This window comes from Leuciscus leuciscus (assembly GCF_965113295.1).
Source record: "Leuciscus leuciscus genome assembly, chromosome: 9".
NCBI lineage: Eukaryota > Metazoa > Chordata > Actinopteri > Cypriniformes > Leuciscidae > Leuciscus > Leuciscus leuciscus.
Window position 1 is genome coordinate 908803 of NC_138733.1, and position 20523 is coordinate 929325.

At 41.0% G+C, this 20523-nt stretch overlaps 2 protein-coding genes across 2 annotated transcripts in view; one reads left to right on the forward strand and one right to left on the reverse strand.

The window, feature by feature from the left end:
• The window catches only part of LOC309506195 (uncharacterized protein), a 535239-nt gene that overhangs the window by 84219 nt on the left and 430497 nt on the right, over window positions 1–20523 (reverse strand). The window lies entirely within an intron of this gene.
• Window positions 8975–14104, forward strand: LOC309506367 (uncharacterized protein). Its single transcript, XM_082180256.1, has 2 exons — window positions 8975–10373; window positions 10944–14104. The coding sequence occupies exon 2, from the start codon at window positions 12545–12547 to the stop codon at window positions 13469–13471; it is 927 nt and encodes a 308-aa protein (XP_082036382.1). The 5' UTR covers window positions 8975–10373; window positions 10944–12544; the 3' UTR covers window positions 13472–14104.

Below are 20523 nucleotides of genomic sequence, written 5' to 3' on the forward strand. Positions count from 1 at the left end.
GTAATTGTGTCATTAACTGAGTAACAGACCAACAGCTTTTACAGTGTGTGAATGTATTAACAATACAATACAGAGAGCTTTACACAAGAGCACAATGATGATTGATGATCAAGAGCACAATGAAGAGCACATTATTGACTGAAACTTATAGGATTTGAACTTAAATTAAATTAAACTGCTGTATATTAATTAATAATAGATTAATAAAAATCAAATACTATAAGTATAACTTTTGATATACCTGACATCAGGCCGTGTGTCTCCACTCTTAAACACTGGTGGCGGATCCATAGACCAGTTACTCTTCATAGACACACAGTTGGACTCTGGTTTTGAGCTCTTCTGATGGACTGAACTGGTTTTCGATCTAAGTAAAATAAAAAAGCAGAAATACTTATCAATGTTGTGCACTTTTACTGGAAACTTCTGTCTTAGGAAAGACCAGGGAGTGTTGTTACACTTTTGCATTAACATCTGTAACTCAGTGTGTTTTGCACTGTGTCACAAACTTTGAGAAAAATGAAAATTTCTACTTTTTGAGAAATGTTAAGCATGATTAAAAAAAAAAAAAGTACAATTATAAACATACATATAAATATATACATTTAAAATCAGGTTCTTTTTACTTAAGTAGGGTTGTCATTGTGGTATTCAGTACTTCCTCCACTAGAACTAGAGAATGATTCAACATCAACCACGATCACATGACTCTTCTCAACGGCAAAATGGAGGACGAAGGCTCAACAGACTAAAGAGACCAATATGTTTGGCTGATCTTTAAAGATAAACCACATTACTGTACTCTAGTAACGGTGCTCTTGCTGTGAAACATCACTGTTCTGACCAGACACTGTGAAGCTTTCAACAAATCTGAACCAGCGGTTACAAAAATCTGATCAATTTTACACCTACTCCATTATATAAAGTAGGGATGTGCGGTAGTGTGTGATTTCACGATTTTTGATCGTGGACGATTAAAATGTCTCCATGATCTGCTTTTGAAAAAATATTGTAGTATCGTGTTACAGTGCATTCTTTCAGTTCAGTTCTGACACCTCCGTCTCTACAGGCGAAGGTAGAGTTACACTCACGGACTGAGTGATCCTGGACTAAGTTATCTTTCAACTCTTAAGGGCCGTACACACCGGGACGAATATCGGCGCGCGTTATTCGCCAGCGTTTTTCAACGTGTTTTTTGTGTTCACACCCAAGCGATTTTCGCTGACGATGAGCCGAGTGAACATGCAAATTCATTCCCTGACATTAGATGGCGCTTAATGTAAAACAGAAATACCCCGGTACACAGTTCACAGTTCCATAACAGTTCTCATTTATCAAGATTTTTGTAGTTGCTGAAGCGTTTGTCATATAGTTCTTTATGTTCCGAAAACCAACGAGACCAGCAGCTCTACATTCATTTTGCCTTGCATCTTCCTCGTCTTATTTCTTCCCAGCATTGTAGACGCTACTTGGCGTATATCTTCTTCGCCGTTACGTATGTGTGCTCGGCAAGACCGTTTTGTGTTTGAGCGCCCCCAAGTTGTGTTTTACTGTAACTTCAGAAGCTCCAGACACGTGAGCAAAAGCGGCAATCTCATTGGTCGGATAGTTTTTGACGCGGCGCGTCAAACCAAAAAAACGAACCCGAGGCGTTTTTTTTTTAAATTACGCTTTTACGCGTGGCGTTTTTCGCGTCGGTGTGCACACTCACATTGGTGCCCTTTGTTTAGTCACGAGACGTTAAACGTCGGCGAATATCGCCCGGTGTGAACAGGCCTTTATTGCACTAAAACTGTCAAATACACACAAGGTTTACTAATGTTGTTCCAAACCTGTTTCATTTCTTTCTTGTGCTGAACACAAAAGATGATATGTTGAAGAATGTGGGTATCCAGACAGTTGATGATCCCCATTGACTTCCACAGTAGGAAACAATGAACTATGGAAGTCTCTGGGGATCAACGATGAATACCCACATTCTTCAAAATAACTTTTATTTACAACAGAAGAAAGACATTTATTCAGGTTTAAAACAACTTTGAAAGTAAACGATGACAATTTTCATTTTTGGATGAACTATTCCTTTAATGTTAATAAAACAACAAATCACAAAGAGAAAGTCTTTCACTGCTCTTGACTGAGAACTTAATTAGTAGCTTTAATAAGAATCAAGTTTTATTTTATTTGTGTAATTTTTACAGTGAAGTCTATGTAGTGTTTTATTTTAAACAGTGAAGTCTATGTAGTGTTTTATTTTTATACAGTGAAGTCTATGTAGTGTTTTATTTGTAGTGTTTTATTTTTATACAGTGAAGTCTATGTAGTGTTTTATTTTTATACAGTGAAGTCGATGTAGTGTTTTATTTTTATACAGTGAAGTCGATGCAGTGTTTTATTTTAAATACTGAAGTCTATGTAGTGTTTTATTTTTATACAGTGAAGTCTATGTAGTGTTTTATTTTTATACAGTGAAGTCTATGTAGTAGTGATGTGTCGTTCGCGAACGATGCGTTCATTGCGTGTGTCACATGACAAATGAACCAAAGACTCGGAAGGTAAATTAAATATTTATGTTCCCTGTAAATTATCTTTGGCTGCATTATAATGATTTCTTCATTCAAAATATGATCGAGATTGCATAGGTGGATGTTCTCAGGGAATTTCACTGTTAAAAGTATAACATTTAAAGCCACTTAAATGAACAAAATGACTCGAATAAAGATTCGTTCATTTTGATCATGGGTCACTAAACTAAGGCCTGCGGGCCGACTCAGGCCCGCCACCCACCTTTGACTGGCCCCCCAGCCCCTCTGCCCCCCACTACTTGAACCGGCCCAATGAGGCAATCCCCAAAAGTCGTAATGGCCTATTTTTTTAAATTGCTTTTTGGAAAATAATAACATGTCTGCATCTTGTATTTTGTTGATTTTTTTCAGAATTTTCGTCACCCGACATGCTCGAGATCAAGCAGTGACAGACAACGCACGCGCAGAGAACTGTCAGATAACGGTCAGTGTTCAGGACAGCAAAATGGCTAGCGTTAAACGAAAAGTTGATAGAGAGTGCAGAGTTTTCAAAGAACAGTGGACCAACAATTATTTATTTTTTACGATTATAAGTGTGGCAGTTTTCAAAGAATATAATCTGTGTTGTCACCACGAAACCCATCACAAAGAGTATGCTAGCTTGCGAGGGCAAGCAAGAGAAGACAGAATTAGGAGGATGAAAGGCGGATTGGCTGCACAACAAAATTTATTCCTTCGCCAAACTCAGGTCAACCAGGCTGCTGTCCGAGCTAGCTATAAGGTAGCTCACCTACTAGCTACCCATGGAAAGCCGTTTACTGATGGGGACTTTGTTAAAGAATGCATACTTGCTGTGGGCGAGGAGGTGTGTCCCAACAAGAAGGATGCGCTCAACGCGGTGAGTCTTTCCGCAACTACTATGACCAGGCGAATCGAAGATTTGGGGGACAACGTGTATGACCAGCTGAATGAGAAAGTGTCAGAATTCAAGTTTTTTGCTTTGGCCATGGATGAGAGTAATGATGTGCAGGACACAGCACAACTGCTCATTTTTATTCGTGGAGTTAGCGCAAGCTTTGAAGTGTCTGAGGAGCTGGCAGCTCTAAAAAGTCTCACAGGTACTACGACAGGAGAGGATATTTTTGTCCAAGTGTGCAAAACAATGGAAGAGTTGAATCTACACTGGTCTAAATTGGCCAGCATCACTACGGATGGCGCACCTAGTATGGTTGGCACAACGAGGGGGCTAGTAGGGCGCTTGAACAGCGAATTCGAGGAACTGTCTGATTCACCAGCAAGCACTATGCTGCAAAGTTCTGAAGTGGTCGTCTGTCATGAAGGTGGTTGTGCACTGTGTCAACTACATCCGAAAACATGGGCTGAAACACAGACAGTTCCAGGCCTTTCTCTCCGAGCTTGAGTCTGCCTACGGGGATGTGCTGTACTACACAGAAGTTCGATGGTTAAGTCGAGGCAGAGTGTTGCGCCGTTTCTATGACCTGCTACCTGAAATCAACACCTTCCTGCAGTCTAAAGGTGAAACGGTACGAGAGCTGACCGACCCAGAATGGAAATGGGACTTCGCGTTTTTAACTGATGTGACTGAAATGTTGAACCACCTTAACGTGCAGCTCCAAGGCAAAGGGAAGCTAATCAGTGACATGTATTCCCACATCAAAGCATTCAAGGTCAAACTAGTGCTGCTTGTGTGACAGGTCCAACTTCACGCATCTCCCTGCCACCCATGCTGCAGGGAGAGTTCAGTGCGCAGTTCCGTGAGCTTCATGTCAACGGTAAAGGAAAACGCTTGTTCCAGAACCCCTTTGCTGCCGACATAAATGATGCCCCTCCCTCTCTTCAGTTTGAACTAGCCGAGTTGCAGAATTTTGATATCCTTAAAGACGCGTTCAAACCTGACAGTATCACTGAGTTCTACGCTGCGCTCCCAGAGGAAACCTACCCACACATTAAACAGCATGCAATGAAGATGTCCACAGTTTTTGGCAGCACCTACATCTGTGAGCAAACCTTTTCCCGCATGAAGCAAACCAAGAATCCAACAAGGAACAGACTCACGGATAAACACTTGCATCAGACCTTGAGACTGGCTACCACTAGCCTGCAACCAGACATTGAACTTCTCACCAGCCAGAAGCAAGCACACAGTTCACACTGATACGGTAAGCACACTGATTTTAACAATTACTGATTTGAATTGCTATAAATATGAAATAAGCAAGGCAAGGCAAGGCAATTTTATTTATATAGCACATTTCATACACAATGGCAATTCAAAGTGCTTTACATAGAAGAAATTAAAATAATAAAAAGAAATAAGAATAATTAAAACAATTTAGAAAATTAAAATAAAATATGAAGGCTCTTTTAATTTGCTACATATTTTGTAAAATTATGTCACAGAGAAAAGCAGACAGCAGCACGTCTTGCCATTTATTTGCCATTTACTGAATTTATGGTGCTTCTTGTGTTCAATCTGTCATCCCTCCATGCCAGGGCTCCAGAAGGCACCCTGAAGTGAGGAGAGGAGATTGCTGTTGCAGACCCCATTCCAAAGACAGCACAATTCATCAAAGTACAAATCCAGCTCACCTACATATACTACTGATTTTGATTCCCATAATTCTGTATTATTGTTGTGCTTTAGTTTTGAGCCTACAGCTCATTTCATTTTCACATTGACCTAAAAAATTTTTACTAAACATGCTCACCTGGATAGGCATAAGAGTTGGCTAGTTGTCCTATTACTCATGTTATTACTCATGTTATTATAATTTCCATGGTTTTGTATTTATTTATTTATTTTATAGGCCTATTTATTTGACATTTATTATTAATATTATTATTAATATCAACAGGCCTACCTATAATTTATAATTTTTCACTCACCTTTGCCAGTGTCAATCACCTCAACTAGGCAGATGTTTCTTACCTTGACAGCTTTGATGTTATTTTTATTAGAAAATAAATAAATGGAATATCTGTGGTATTTCAAATTAAAACAAAGTGTGAAGACTCGATTACTACTTTTGCAAACCACTAGTAAAGAAACAAATATGTGCCAGGAATCAAGTGTTGATATAGTAGTGTGGATATAGTAGTGGGGATGGCTGTGCCAGGCTAGTAATCTCTACTACACAATGAGGCCTGCTGGTGGTCATTTTGGTCTGGGTCATACAATTCTATGTTATATAGCTGACCCGGCCCGGCCCCCCATCACAGTCAGGAACGATAATGTGGCCCCCAGAGAAAAAAGTTTGGTGACCCCTGATTTTGATGAACGAGAGAGTCAGTAAAATGATCCGAACTTCCCATTAGTGCTATGTAGTGTTTATGTTTATATTTGTTAATTTAATTTCTTTCTAAATGTTTGCCATTCTTTTTATTTTATATTTTGTTACATTGTAAGGCTCTGTTTTTAAAATAGGAACATTAGTTTGGCTGTAATGCTCAGTCACTTGCAAAATAGTAAAACCAACATTAAAAAAAGAATCATGATAAAATCGTGATTTTCCTGAAAAAAAATCGTGATATGATATTTCTGCCATATCTCCCACCCCTAATATAAAGGTGGAAAAAATCTCAGCTTACATTTACTTGATGTCAAGTCAAGTCACCTTCATTTATACAGCGCTTTTAAGAATATAGATTGTTTCAAAGCAGCTTTACAGTGATAATAGGAGATTACAGTAACAGAGATTGTTTTGGCTTTACAGCAGCTCTAGAATAAAGTTATTGCCCAGCTAAAGTTTTGATTGATTCACTTCCGTTGCAACAATCATTAGTTATTAACTTAGTGGCCGCTAACACACACCGCTCTAACAGAAAACCCTTAATGCGCTCCGGCCGCTCATTCACACAACAACAGTGTTTGACACTCGAGAACACAAACCCTGAAATAGTTCCAATGTGCAAGCGTTGAAATATTTAGAAAAACGTCTCCGTGTGAACTTCAAAAAGGTGAATCTGTGAAAGCGCTGACGGCGTGCACATACGTATTACGTGTTTAGTCTGTAGGAATGTGTGTTTGAATATATATGTGCGCAGGCGTGTAGTCCTTAAAGGGACAACCAGGCAAGTCTGAGTGTTTTTTCTCTACGAAGCTCCCCCTAGTGTCTGGTAGTAAATGCTTTCAAACACTCTGTCGTAAAAACGATCTGTTGTCCCTCCCCCCTCGCCACGAGCAACCCAGCTGAGCAGAGGAACCGGCTATTTCAAAACCAGTTATGTCTACCGAGGCAAGTAAAGCAATATTTTCTTTCCAACTGATGGCGATTTTTTTTTTTTTGTGTGTTGTCATGCATACTAGTATTTTTACCGGGAACGAACGATATGAACGAGGCGAACTACTGCTTTCGTGTTTGTTTGTTTTTGGGAGAGTGGGCATGAGCATAAAAAATATATATATCGGAGGCTAATATTTGTCTAAAGTTATATTAGCAAGGTCTATAAGTTCATCTGGTAGAATGACGGTTTACCTTTGCTTGTCTAAGAAAACATCAGAACGTTTTTTCTAGCTCGATCATGATATGTGCAACATGTTTATTGCCTATTATCAGACGCGTTGACTTAGTGACAAAAAATAAAAGTGTAAGTTACACAAATAAAACCAACAGAGGAACGGCCAAACAACTACAGAAATCAAACGTGTTTGCTAATGACAATGCTAACATCAAAGTTATAGTATCTAGCGTACTAGTAAGCTCGTAACAGACAACGATCATAATAAAAACCTTTACAGACAATAGCAAACATCCTGAGGTCACAATTACTTGAAATTTAAATATTAAACACAGTTTATTCCAAAGATACTTGCAACAGCAGCCAGGTCAGCATCCGTTTTGCAGGCTTCTGTTTCTCTCAGTTCTCCCCATTCTGAAAAAGCCGGTCCGATATTTACTCGAGTCTGACTTCTTGTTCGGTCAGTCTCCCGTTTCCTCTTTCGTTGGTCCTCCGACAAAGATTTCCTAGCTTTCTGCTTCTTTTTTACAGGCTCAGCCATAACTCAATCTATCGTTGCCCTTTGCTTATAGCTAGCCGGTGTTTGAATGGGGGCGTGTACATGTGCAGTGCCTTCAAGCAATTCGTTACATCGCGAGACCTGATATCACGCGATACTTCCTGACGGCGAGGCCGCCGACCCGCCGGCCCAAAGTTGCAAGTGAGTTTTTTCCGCTCTCGGGCACCAGGGGGGTGCGAAACCACCACCATTCAACCCGAAATAAGTAATATAACCATTCCACTGACTCCGAAGCTGTTCAGTTAAGGTTAAAAAGTTACCTAGAGCACCTTTAAATTGAACTCACCAAATTACTTGTCACTGATGTCATTGCTAGTATTAGACTGACTGACTTTGATGAATTATGCTTCTAATTCAAAAGTGTCATAATATAAGCATAACTTTTATAGAAATGATATACCTGAGATTAGGCCGTTTGTCTCCACTCTTAAACCTCATTGGCGGATCCATAGACTGGTTACTCTTCATAGACACACAGCTGGACTCTGGGTTTGGTCTCTTCTGCTGGACTGAACTGGTTTCAAAACTAAGTAAAATAGAAAGCAAACAGACTTATAAATGTTGTGCACTTTTACTGGAATCTTCTGTCTTAGGAAAGACCAGGGAGTGTTGTAACACTTTTGCTTTAACGTCTGCAACTCAGTGTGTTTTGCACTGTTTCAAACTTTGATTACAATTATTTTGAGAAATGATCTTACTTGTTTGCCAATGTTAAGCATGATTAAAAAAATGTAACAAAGTGACAGAGAAAACTGGTTATGAATTCAAAACAAACAAATTGAAATCAACAATGATCAATACCAATGATTCAACTCAGGTGAACATCAACCACGATCACATGACTCTTTTCAAAGGCACAATGGAGGACCCCATACAGAAAGAAAAAATTTTTTAAATATATTTTAAAGTGTCAAATATATATGTGGCATATATTCCAAATACATTGAAATATATTTGCATTGTTGTTCACTTATATTTATCATTTTGAAATATATTCTGAAATATAACAAAAATATATGATGTTAAGTGTGAAATATATTTACATTTATAACATGTAATGTAAAATATATGACAAAATATATGGTCATAAAATGTTTAGCTTGCTAAAGAAGGGTCGAAAATGTATTTTGATCATAGTAATTTCTCTACCTTTTCCCCTATACACAACAGTAGGCTACCATATTTCACTACTGTATTATGACACACAGCTATAATAAATACTGTACTTACATTTAAATGACTGCAATGTAAAATGACAGATAGTTGCTTTCCTAGGACTATTAGGCCATATTAGGTGGCTCGTAACTAACACTAAGTGCAATTATTAGATTTATTGTTGTGTTTTATTGACATCTTTCCTGAAGTCACAATATTTATGCACAATATTTATGATGCAAGTATAACAGTGACCAGGGATGGGCAGTATTTCAGATACATGTATTTAAAATACGTATTTGAAATACAAAATACTATTTTGTATTTTGTATTTTAAAGCCTTTGGAAAAAATCAAATGTAATTTGTATTTAAATACATTTAAGATGAGTATTTTTGTATTTTCAAAATACATAAAATACTTTTTGCCAGTCAACCTCTTTATCAGGGTATTGATTTTGTGCATCAACTAGTTCAGACATTCACTAGCTCAGCATTAGATCAGTGATTTTTTTTTTTTTTTTTTTTGGAATAAGGTGAGAATGTCATGATCAATTCTACTTGTTGATTAAAGTTAAAATAGTGCATTATTCACTTCAGTTAACGTGAAAGAATAAAAGAGCAGAGACAAGTGGGAAAATAGCGTAAGCCAATCAGTCTTGACCGGTTGTTTATTTTGATCAACTAGCTTGTCAAATGTGTTTAAAGCATTACTGCATGTTAGGGCTGGGTGATGTGACACTACGGGCCCTATCTTGCACCCAGCACAATTGACTTTGTACACCGATGCATGTATCATTCCTATTTTGCACCCGCGCTCAGTAGCCTGGCTAACGTCAGACCAAGTCTCATTTGAGACTTGGTCTGGGAACCACATGTTCATTTTCTCGTATTTGAGGCGTGGTTTACGAATGCCCAGAGCCGTTTATTGGGCGCTATGAATGTCTATCAAATGCGCCTGTACGTAGCTCATAGCCAATCGTTTCAATTATACCAGATGACATATGTAGAGTGACAGAAATTCGACGAGGAAAAAGACGATGGGTCAAAGATTTATTTGTACACGATGGCGTTTAGCGAATATTACCGTTTGTGCAAGATAAACATGAGGGTAGAGGTAATGTCGAGTCTGATGCCATGTTGGATCCATAGATATAAACAAACTGCTTCGGTGTCGTCATCGTCTTGCTGCTCCCTCCCCGTTCTGTGATTGGTTCCCTTTTTCAGGGGAAAATCTGGTCCATGGTGTCCAGGCTGCCTAGCAGCGTGAATAAAATCGCGCTGCGAGCAAGGCAGCATCGGGAAACCCAGGCTACGTGCTCAGTGGACTTCAGGGGAAATCATTGTTGTGTCCATGAAGATGTGAAAAAATAGGCATAAATCTAGCTTACACATTTACCCAAATTATCATACGCCCAGGCCCGGAGTGGGTAATCGGGAGAATCGGGAGAATTCCCGGTGGGCCGCTTCACTTTTGGGCCGGTCGAGGATATATATATATTTTTACCTATAGAGTTGGTTGGGTCCATAACACGTCTTTTCCAAAACGTTTTCTCAGGTAGGCTACCGCGGCACCGCCGGCGCTTACCGATAGCTGGGCCGGACCTACCGTAACGGTACGCGTCAGGGAGGATGGATGGGAGGAAGAGGCCAGGAGGTATGGAAGCTTTGTTTCTGCCACAGAATAAAACATTTTAAAAGATAATTGCGACTTTTTATCTCACAATTGCGAGTTTACAGCTCGCAATTCTGACTTTATTTCTCAGAATTGCGAGATATAAAGTCAAAATTGTGTGAAATAAAGTCGCAATTGCGTGTTATAAAGTCAGAATTGCGAGATATAAAGTCAGAATTGCCTGAAATAAAGTCGCAATTGTGTGTTATAAAGTCAGAATTGTGAGATATAAAGTCAGAATTGTGTGAAATAAAGTCGCAATTGCTTCTTATAAAGTCAGAATGGCAAGATATAAAGTCAGAACTGCGTGAAATAAAGTTGCAGTTGCTTATAAAGTCAGAATTGCAAGATATAGAGTCAGAATTGTGTGATATAAAGTCGCGTTATAAAGTCAGAATTGCGAAATATAAAGTAAGAATTGTGTGATAAAGTCGCAATTGCTTCTTATAAAGTCTAAGTGAATTATTATTTAACCTTTACATTATTTGTTGAACCATGGTATTAATACAAACTACACAATAGCTGAACTGTTGCTTCATTTATCCAATTTAGAAAAAGTGCTAATTTGGAATTCCACCATGGAAAAAGTGGGCCGGTCTTGGGCCTGAAACTCCCGGGCTGAAAAGTGGCCCCACTCCGGCCCTGCATACGCCTGTTTAACCGAAGCTAATCTGGGTGTGTTTCTCCATCCCCAATGTCACTTCTCTGTGTTTTACAGCCCTGACGAGAACGTCGCTCTCCTCGGCTGTGAACCGCTCCTGGCGTGCGTCTAGCAAATCCGCTGGTATAATAGCAAATCCGCCATGGAACAAGCGCGCCTGCTCTTAAAGGGAATGTGAGATGACGCTCTGATTAATTATTTATTTTAAAAAAATGCTGTGGAATCAAAACTGATATGGAGAATTGTGAAACCATGATATTGTTACTGTGAAGTAAAATTGAGATTTTGGTCATATCGCCCATCCATATTCTTTGCTAATTAGCAGAAAAGGTTCCCACAGTTTTACATACAGTATGAATTTTTTAATAGTGTTCACCACAAGTAATAGACTACATTGTAACCAGAAATAAGTATATAAATGGCTGCTATTTTGCATAAGTTTATTTGTAATTGCCAGAAAGAAAGAAAGAAAGAAAGAGAGGGCAGAGATGAGGTTAGGAATGATAAGTCAGTAGGCCTATGTAGTTTCTTCATTCACTGTGACCTATCCCTGCACTGGATGGCCAATTTCACAAGTATTTTGTGTATTTTCAAAATACAAAATACTGTATTTGTATTTAAATACATTTTTTCACACAGTATTTTGTATTTGTATTTAAATACATTTTTCCACACAGTATTTTGTATTTGTATTTTAAATACATTTCCATGTATTTATGCCCATCTCTGACAGTGACACTCCAACAGTGAAGTACACTTAAACAATAGATAGAACTCAGTGTCTAACACTGCATACACACACTATTAAATAACTGTATTCAATTCTGTAAAAATAATTCAAATAATAGTATTTCAAATGAAACAATTTGCAAAAGTTAAAACATATATGAACATATATGTGTCACGAACTGCTCCGAGACACGAAGGTTGAGGATCCAAATGCAGCTTTATTAAGGGGTAATCCAAAGACGAAATCCAATAAACAGGCAAAGGGTCAAAACACAAGTAGACAGTCCAAACAAACAAACAAACAAACAAACAAACAAAACAAAACAGGCAGGGGTCAGAGGCAAGAGAGTAATCCAGGGAACAGGCAAGAAATCCAAAAACCAAGAGACATGAAAACCAGGGAAAATGCTCAGAAGTGCAGTACAACAACATACAAAACTTCGCAATGATTGAATGAATGAACAAGGAATAAATAGGCTGAAACTAACAAGGTGATGAGATACAGGTGAATGAGATACAGGTGAATACAATCAGTGATGATGAGTCCGGGCAGTGAGTTATGGGAAATGTAGTCTGAGTGAACAAGAAAGTCTGGTGTGGAGTGCCCTCTGGCGGCTCTCATGGGCACTCCAGCTTGTGAGCGTTACATAGCCCCCCCTTTAAGGAGCGGATTCCAGACGCTCAGAAAAACAGTTCAGGAGGGTGGTGGAGCAGTGGAGGGCCAGTCCCGTGAAGTGGAAGAGGACCTGGAGACTGCGGCAAGATGGGAGGCCAGGGCAGATCCGGCTGTGCAGGCGACCAGGGCGGATCAGGCTGTGCAGGCGACCAGGGCGGATCAGGCAGTGCAGGCGACCAGGGCGGATCAGGCAGTGCAGGCGACCAGGGCGGATCAGGCGACCAGGGCGGATCAGGCAGTGCAGGCGACCAGGGAGGAGACGACCCTTCAGGCGGCCAGGGAGGAGACGAACCTTCAGGCGGCCAGGGCGGAGACGAACCTTCAGGAGGCCAGGGCGGAGACGAACCTTCAGGCGGCCAGGGCGGAGACGACCCTTCAGGCGGCCAGGGCGGAGACGACCCTTCAGGCGGCCATGACCCTTCAGGCGGCCATGGCACAGGAACAGACACCGGCTCAGGAACAGACAACGGCTCAGGAACAGGGACAGACACCGGCTCAGGGACAGGAACAGACACCGTGTCGGCGACCATCTCTGATGAGGACTCAGGCGACGTGGCGGCGGTCATTTCGTCTGGAGACACTGGCTCGGCGGCGGCCATCTTGTCCGAAGACACTGGCTCGGCGGGGACCATCTTGTCCGGAGACACTGGCTCGGCGACGGCCATCTTGTCCGGAGACACTGGCTCGGTGGCGGCCATCTTGTACGGAGACACTGGCTCGGCGGCGGCCATCTTGTACGGAGACACTGGCTCGGCGGCGGCCATCTTGTACGGAGACACTGGCTCGGCGGCGGCCATCTTGTACGGAGACACTGGCTCGGCGGCGGCCATCTTGTATGGAAACACTGGCGTGGAGTCGGCCATCTTGTACGGAGACACTGGCGTGGAGTCGGCCATCTTGTACGGAGACACAGGCGTGGAGTCGGCCATCCTGTCCGAAGACACAGGCGTGGAGTCGGCCATCTTGTCCGAAGACACAGGCGCAGAAAGAGGAAGAGGAACAGATTCAGGCTGAGTATCAGGATCAGATTCAGATTCAGGCTCAGGAACAGATTCAGTCTCGGCGGGACGAGACTCTTGACGGGCGGACGTGACGTGAGGCTCAGTCTCTGGATCGGCTGACGTGACGTGAAGCTCAGTCTCTGGATCAGCAGAAGTGACGTGAAGCTCAGTCTCTGGATCGGCAGAAGTGACGTGAAGCTCAGTCTCTGGATCGGCAGAAGTGACGTGAACAGTCTCTGGATCAGGATCAGCGCGCTCTGAGCTTGACGGGACCAGCGGCGGCGAGGGCTTTGAGCTGGGTAGGACCAGCGGCGAAGAGGACTCTGAGCTGGTTAGGACCAGCGATGAAGAGGGCTTTGAGCTGGACAGGACCAGCGATGAAGAGGGCTCTGAACTGGACGGAACCAGCGGCGAAGAGGGCTCTGAGCTGGGCAGGACCAGCGGCGAAGAGGGCTCTGAGCTGGACGGAACCAGCGATGAAGAGGGCTCTGTGCTGGACGGGACCAGCAGTGAAGGCTCTGTGCTGGACGGGACCAGCGGTGAAGAGGGCTCTGTGCTGGACGAGACCAGCGGTGAAGAAGGCTCTGTGCTGGACGAGACCAGCGGTGAAGAGGGCTCTGTGCTGGACGAGACCAGCGGTGAAGAGGGCTCTGTGCTGGACGAGACCAGCGGTGAAGAGGGCTCTGTGCTGGACGAGACCAGCGGTGAAGAGGGCTCTGTGCTGGACGAGACCAGCGGTGAAGAGGGCTCTGTGCTGGACGAGACCAGCGGTGAAGAAGGCTCTGTGCTGGACGAGACCAGCGGTGAAGAGGGCTCTGTGCTGGACGAGACCAGCGGTGAAGAGGGCTCTGTGCTGGACGGGACCAGCGGTGAAGAGGGCTCTGTGCTGGACGAGACCAGCGGTGAAGAGGGCTCTAGCTTGGCGGGGCGGCGGGCATTCCAAAATCCTTGGCGAAGCCAAGGCAGGGGCGGCGGGCATGACGCATACTGCCTTGGCTTCGGCAGATTTGGCGTGAAGTGCGGGCTCGGCTGGACTGGCGTGAATTGCAGGCTCGGCTGAACTGGCGTGAAGTGCAGGCTCGGCTGAACTGGCGTGAAGTGCAGGCTCGGCTGAACTGGCGTGAAGTGCAGGCTCGGCTGAACTGGCGTGAAGTGCAGGCGGTGAAATGGCGTGTCACGGAAGGAAGCTCTCCAGACATCTGGAGAGTGCCTCTCTCCAATCCAGACCGGAGAGATCGGGGAGCTCCCTCGGGTCGACCTCCTTAGCCCCCAGCCGGTAACACAACTTAATTGCCTCGTCGCCCAGAGAGCAAGAGGCAGCGAGAGGAACAAACCCCCAGGTGTACTGGAACAGATCGAGGCTATCCAGGGCCAAGGCCGCTATCTGTCCAGCGAACTCCCGGCTCATGCTGGGAAGATCAGGCGAGATCCGTACTGCTGGATTCCTGGAGGTCATAGCTGCTGGATCTGGGTGTGGCGAAGTTTTCTGTCACGAACTGCTCCGAGACACGAAGGTTGAGGATCCAAATACAGCTTTATTAACCCTCTGAGGTCTGAGGGGTTTTTGGGGTCCTTGAGATGTTCTGACATGCCCTGACATTTGTGCTTTTTTCAGTTGCTTATAAACATATTAATGGCAAAGGTATAATTACACTCTATTTAGCACAAACAGGGCTACCATAATATGTGAGCAACATGCATGTACATGTTTGTATTTTTGAGAGAATAATGTTTATGCATGGTTATTGAAAAAACTAAAAACTAAAGTTTCTGAAATAAGGCCACAAAACACATACTAAATACGTGTCAATAAGACTTTTGACTAATTGATGTCTTTGCCTAGTGTTTTTTCTTCAAAATGATGTGAAAATCATCCTGCCCTTATCATTCACATAACACAATACATTGATTTAAATCTTGTAAAACACTTTTTGTTTGTAAAGGCAATATGCGCAAGGGGCGTCAACCATTCAACAGCATCATGCATATGTAGTGGTTCACACCTCAGGAGACAATGGGGCCCGCATACTTAATGAGCCATTCATTCAGGTGTGTCACCTATAGCCACAAGAAAGAATGCAAGAGCAATATATATACAGTATATATATATATATATATATATATATATATATATATATATATATATATATATATATATATATATTCTACCAAATTGGTTCACAGTTGGAAGCATGTCAATGTTTTTTTTTTTTCACAAATTTTGCTTGCAAATTGTATAATATCCAAGGAAAACATGTCTATTAATTGTGCAGTTAATTCTCATACTGTATTTTCAGTTTTGGAATATGTATCCTCTCCCCAAATTTGTCAATAATAAAACACAATAAAAATTATTTAAAGAAAATGCTTATATTTACCTTTTAAAATTTGTTTACATCTACCTTGTAAATATATATTTTTTTATTAAAAAGGTTACAATTACAACAACAATTGAAGTGTAATCTTTCTTTGTAAAAACTAAAGTATACATTTTATCATACATATTTCAAACTTCGAATATAGCCTACATTGACAAAACATACTATATTTAACATATTAGCAAAAATTGGCAAACAAAAGCTTATTTGAGGTGGCAGATATTTTACAGTAAAAATGTGTAATCTATCCAAAACTAATCAACGAAATGTTGTCTTTCATATGTCTGTAACATAGGTCTTTCGTTTTTATTATAAGGAATATAAATGTTAATTTGCAGTTTAATACGTTGCTTATACAAATACATTTTATTTCAACATATTTCAATCGATTTTACTCAGTATAGCAAAATAGTTTGCTAAAAGCAGATCATTTATTCACACACAGAAACGCAATTCAAATTTAAACCGTCTTTTTGCGAGTTGTGGTAAACAGCGCATCTCTGCGTTCATTCATTTACACAGAAACGCGATTTACTTGAGAATGAAAAAAAAAACTTACTACATTATTCCATCCGTTGCTCCTCGAAATACCAGCACTTCTGAGGTAAGTTTTCCATTATTATTATTCCTCACAGCGCTGCGAGACAGTGTAGACGACTACACTTATCTGAATAAACTTGATGTGTTTTCTCGAGCTGATATGTGGGCGTTCACAGTTTGTATGGGATCGTCTCAGTCATTTGCGTTTGAATAGCGCGCGCTCTCCGTGGGCGTGGCCGATTATAACGTAATGAGATGAGATGAGCTCGACTGGAATCGCTCTCTTTTAATACAGATTTCACAAGATGAGGATATTTGTTTTTTATATAAATTACTTCATTTAAAAGACGAGAATTCAAGCTTCATGCCTGTGTCTTTGTATGCCTGTTTGACTGAGTATTCGCTCAGTTATTGTTCATTTTCGGACGCGTTTCAGAATGGACTTCACTGGCAGAGAGAAGGCAGAACTCGCTTCGTGTTTATTTTTCTTTATTTGGCAAAAAGCACAACACTTTGTTTTTATTGTGAGTATACACAAAAATAATACACATTTAACAGAATCGATTGATGTATGAAACTCCTATGGAAAATCAAAGTCAACAGAGTATTTATGAGTTTCTTTTACATTGATAAAAAAAAAGCGAGCTGGTATCGCCGGCGATACCGTAGACCTCAGGGGGTTAAGGGGTAATCCAAAGACGAAATCCAATAAACAGGCAAAGGGTCAAAACACAAGTAGACAGTCCAAACAAACAAACAAACAAAACAAAACAGGCAGGGGTCAGAGGCAAGAGAGTAATCCAGGGAACAGGCAAGAAATCCAAAAACCAAGAGACATGAAAACCAGGGAAAATGCTCAGAAGTGCAGTGCAACAACATACAAAACTTCGCAATGATTGAATGAATGAACAAGGAATAAATAGGCTGAAACTAACAAGGTGATGAGATACAGGTGAATGAGATACAGGTGAATACAATGCTGAGTCCGGGCAGTGAGTTATGGGAAATGTAGTCTGAGTGAACAAGAAAGTCTGGTGTGGAGTGCCCTCTGGCGGCTCTCATGGGCACTCCAGCTTGTGACGTTACAATATGTTGTTAGTAAATATATTGACATATAAATATATATTTACATATATTTACATATATTTAACTAAAATATATTTATTGGGCCAATTTTGAATATTTGCATATATTCCAAAAATATATTTCAAATATATTGTGAAAATATATTTAAAATATATTTATTTTGTGTATGGGTACTACATTATATAAAGGTGGAAAAAATCTCATCTCACATTTACATGTCATTGCCAGTATTAGACTGACTGACTGAGATAAATTATGTGTCTAATTCAAAAGTGTCATACTATAAGCACATCTTTTATGAAAAAATGATATACCTGAGATTAGGCCGTTTGTCTCCACTCTTAAACTTTATTGGCGGATCCATAGACTGGTTACTCTTCATAGACACACAGCTGGACTCTGGGTTTGAGCTCTTCTGCTGGACTGAACTGGAACAGAGAACAGATTCAATTTAATCCTTTGGATTAAGGTGTTCGTTCTTTATGAGAGGAACCATATTAATATAAACACACTCATCTTTCATAAAAAAGCACTTTGAAGAAACTTTATGATATGTTTATTTAATATTTCCTGTTAGTTTTTAAAAAACACACACAGTTAAAAACAGGCCAAAAAAAAAAAAAAAAATCCATAACCTTTCTTTGATCTGTGTGTCTGTGGGGTGGGTAACTCTTTTTCTGTGATGTAACACAATATTTAACAGTGTGTTGAAAGTACCTGCATCCTGGAGGAAAATCTCCATCTCTGGATCCTTGTGAATCAGCCATGATGAAGATACAGGAGAATCTGATGAGTTTGATCTCCTCCACTGACTCTGAATGAAGAAACATTCACACACTAAATTAAATGATTAAATTAAACAACCTTCGTAATTTAGCTGAACATATCTGGAGTGTGGGAGAAAAAGGATCATGTGACTGCGTTAACTCAAGCTCATTGGGCCTTTACACACACAAACACCGTTTGATTTAGAATTTATGAAAAATAACTGACACCGAGAAACGCGGATTGAACATGTTCGGGTGAACAAGAAAACAAACCCGAACTGATAAAACGACACACACTGAACTGATAAAAAAGGCATTTTTCTGTGAGGTGATTTAGCCTATGTATGTTTACACAAGGAATATCTGTCACAATTAAAGAAGGAGGATGTAGAACAGAGTGCTCTGTAGCTTTAAATCCAACAGACTTAAGTTGTAAAAGCTGGTTTCTACGCATGCGCGAGTATGTGTTACGGTGATGAAGTTATATGCTTGTATGTTGAACTTCTGCATCTCCTCTAGTAAAGTTATATGTTGTCAAACGAACCTTTGCCTTGCCGCTCGTCATTCAACACACATGTGCTGTTAAACTCCTGAAGAGTCACAAATATCACTAAACACAATAGAAACCTTGAAGTGAAAGAAACCCTTAATTAAAGATTTTATATCAAACAAACAATCACGTAAATGTCCTCCAGAGATTCATATTAATATGAGAAAGTCACACATGAACACTCACCTTGATCAAACTTTTACAAGATACAGGATCTCAAATCCTCCAGCTTTAATATCATAAAGATACACGGAAATTCCTTCTTAGACGTTGATAAACTTTCACGTGTCGTATTCGTATTTTTACTGCTCAAAATGGCAACAGGAGAACTTACTTTCACTTTCTATGTGTGACGAGAGAGAGAGAGAGAGAGAGAGAGAGAGAGAGAGAGAGAGAGAGAGAGAGACGTAAACAGAAGCGCGTACACGAGAGCACCACGGCGCATGCGTGTGAGAGCAGACGTCATTGACGTTATAACATAATACCATAACATAATCATGCGTTAACAATGAACAAAACACTATAATATTAACATTTATTAACAACACTTTTAAACCACAAAACAAACAATAGAAAAACACACAAACTCTCTTTAACACTAAATAATTTCCTTTTGCAAAAGTCCAGTCATATTTAATGATATAGTGCTTTATACAGTACAGATTGATTAAAAGCAGCTTTACAGGGATAAACAGGGAAATAATGATCAGTGATGCAGAGTTCAGTTCTGCTGTAAAGCGGCTAGAATAGTGTCATTGATCAGCTGAAGTCAGTTCAGTGTTGATTCAGTTCAATAACTGTTTAAAGTTCATCAAATATGAAACGAGTTCAGTTCAGCTATAAAGCAGTGATGTCATCGTCCAGCTCAGTTCAGTTCTCCTCCAATAGTGTCAGTGCCGTCAGATCAATAATAGTGCTGAATATGAAGTGTCATAAACTAAGCGAGCCGGAGGCGACAGTAGCAAGAACCCAAACTCCATCAGGAGAAAGAATGGAGGAAAAACCTGACCAGTTCTCCTCTGGACAAACGAAGGAACATGGTGTGATTATGAGTCCAGGCTGCAGCACAAGTCAGATTGTGGATTGATATGATTCAGAGTGTTTGATTGAGCTCCTTCTGCTTGAAGATTGGGATTGATCACGCCAGCATTAGGTGTGAGGATCTGAAGCTGGTCATCGGGTCTGTGTGGAGGACTTGTCTGGTTCTCCTGGTCTTTGCTGAGGATCTGTGCCGATGACTGTTGAGTCCACGAGGTCTTCACAGGCGCTTTGTCTCTAGGGCTCGTCTAGTTGTCCTGGTCTCTGCTGACCATGCTTTTATTACGTCTAGACTAGACTACTGTAACTCTTTATATGTGTGATTGGATCAGTCAGCTCTTCATCTCTTACAGTTAGTCCAGAATGCAGCAGCTCGGCTCCTAACTGGGACTAAAAGCGTGAGCACATTACCCCAGTTTTAGCCTCGCTCCACTGGCTTCTGTCCATTTCAGGATTGATTTGAAGATTTTATTGCTTGTTTTTAAGGTTTTGAATGGGTTGGCGCCTTCTTATTTCTCAGAGCTTTTACACGTGCACTCTCCTGTCAAAGCACTGAGGTCGTACAATCAGATGTTCCTCCATGTTCTGAGATCCAGGTTAACACATAAAGGTGAGCGAGCCTTCTCAGTGCTGGTCCTGATCTCTGGAAGAGTCTACCGTTTCATATAAGAACAGCTCGGACTGATGACATGTTTAAGTCGTTGCT

What these genes read in the sequence shown, in the direction of transcription:
- LOC309506367 (XM_082180256.1), top strand. Translation starts at nt 12,545, where the DNA reads ATGGGAGGCCAGGGCAGATCCGGCTGTGCAGGCGACCAGGGCGGATCA.